This window comes from Octopus bimaculoides, chromosome 10, assembly GCF_046866305.1.
Source record: "Octopus bimaculoides isolate indiv1 chromosome 10, ASM4686630v1, whole genome shotgun sequence".
Classification (NCBI taxonomy): Eukaryota; Metazoa; Mollusca; class Cephalopoda; order Octopoda; family Octopodidae; genus Octopus; species Octopus bimaculoides.
In genome coordinates, this window is record NC_142937.1 from 43,285,093 (window position 1) to 43,285,954 (window position 862).

Here is an 862-nt window from a genome sequence, read left to right on the forward strand (position 1 = left end):
TTCACTAAAGTAGGCCATTTTCCCTTCAAAGCAGTATTTAAACGCTATAACTGCTTACAGTAGATTTGAGCATTGGTTGTTGCATTAATTGGTAGCCACTCAAGATGTATGACTCCTTTACAATCCCAACAAACAGAGAGAAGAACTTTCTTTACATGGAATTCCCTTTTCAGTTGTGGTTGGGCCTTTTGCCTTTCACCAAGCCAATGACTACAATGCTTAACATTTTGATAAAATACCCATCACCAGCCATCAGTCTGTCCAAAAAGAAGAAAAGAGCAGATGTCCACTTGGGATTTTCAAGATTTGCAGCTGGCTTTAGACAAATCATGAGGTACTCATTTTTTGAGTTTTGGAACCTTTCCAAGCTGTTGAAGATAGCAGTGAACAGTTGTACAGCTTGAATGAAGCTTGCTTGCCAATTCTTCAACTGAAACTGCATGATCTTTTTCAAGTTCTGCCAAAAGGAGCTTGACATCAAACTCAATTGAACGTTCTGTTTGGGCCTTATTTTCAAGGCTGAAATTGCCACTTCTGAATTTTACAAACCATCTTCTGCAAGTTCTTTCATTCAGGTCCTCTTCTCCATAAGCTGAGTGAATATTTCGAGTTTCTTCAGCTGTAGAGTTCCCTTTACTAAACCCATAAAGCATTATGTGCCTCGAATGCTCCTTAGACACTTTCATATTTGAAGAGTTATAATTAGTGAAATTTCAATTAGATTATCCTGCAGAATGAAAGTGAATTTGTTTAACTATGTCCTAATACATATAAATATTACTTGATGCCATTAGACATGCTAAAATACTGTTAAAGTGTTTAGAAATTGAAAATATAGAAGTCCAGTCATTACTTATGGGAT

At 36.3% G+C, this 862-nt stretch overlaps 1 protein-coding gene across 1 annotated transcript in view; it reads right to left on the bottom strand.

Moving 5' to 3' along the window:
- LOC149133688 (histone-lysine N-methyltransferase SETMAR-like) overlaps positions 1-653 on the bottom strand; it is a 967-nt gene extending 314 nt beyond the window's left edge. The window contains exon 1 of the mRNA XM_089358221.1: positions 416-653. Within this exon, the coding sequence (XP_089214347.1) occupies positions 416-653 (238 nt within the window). The remainder of the gene's footprint in view (positions 1-415) is intronic.
- Positions 654-862: the final 209 nt, after the last annotated feature.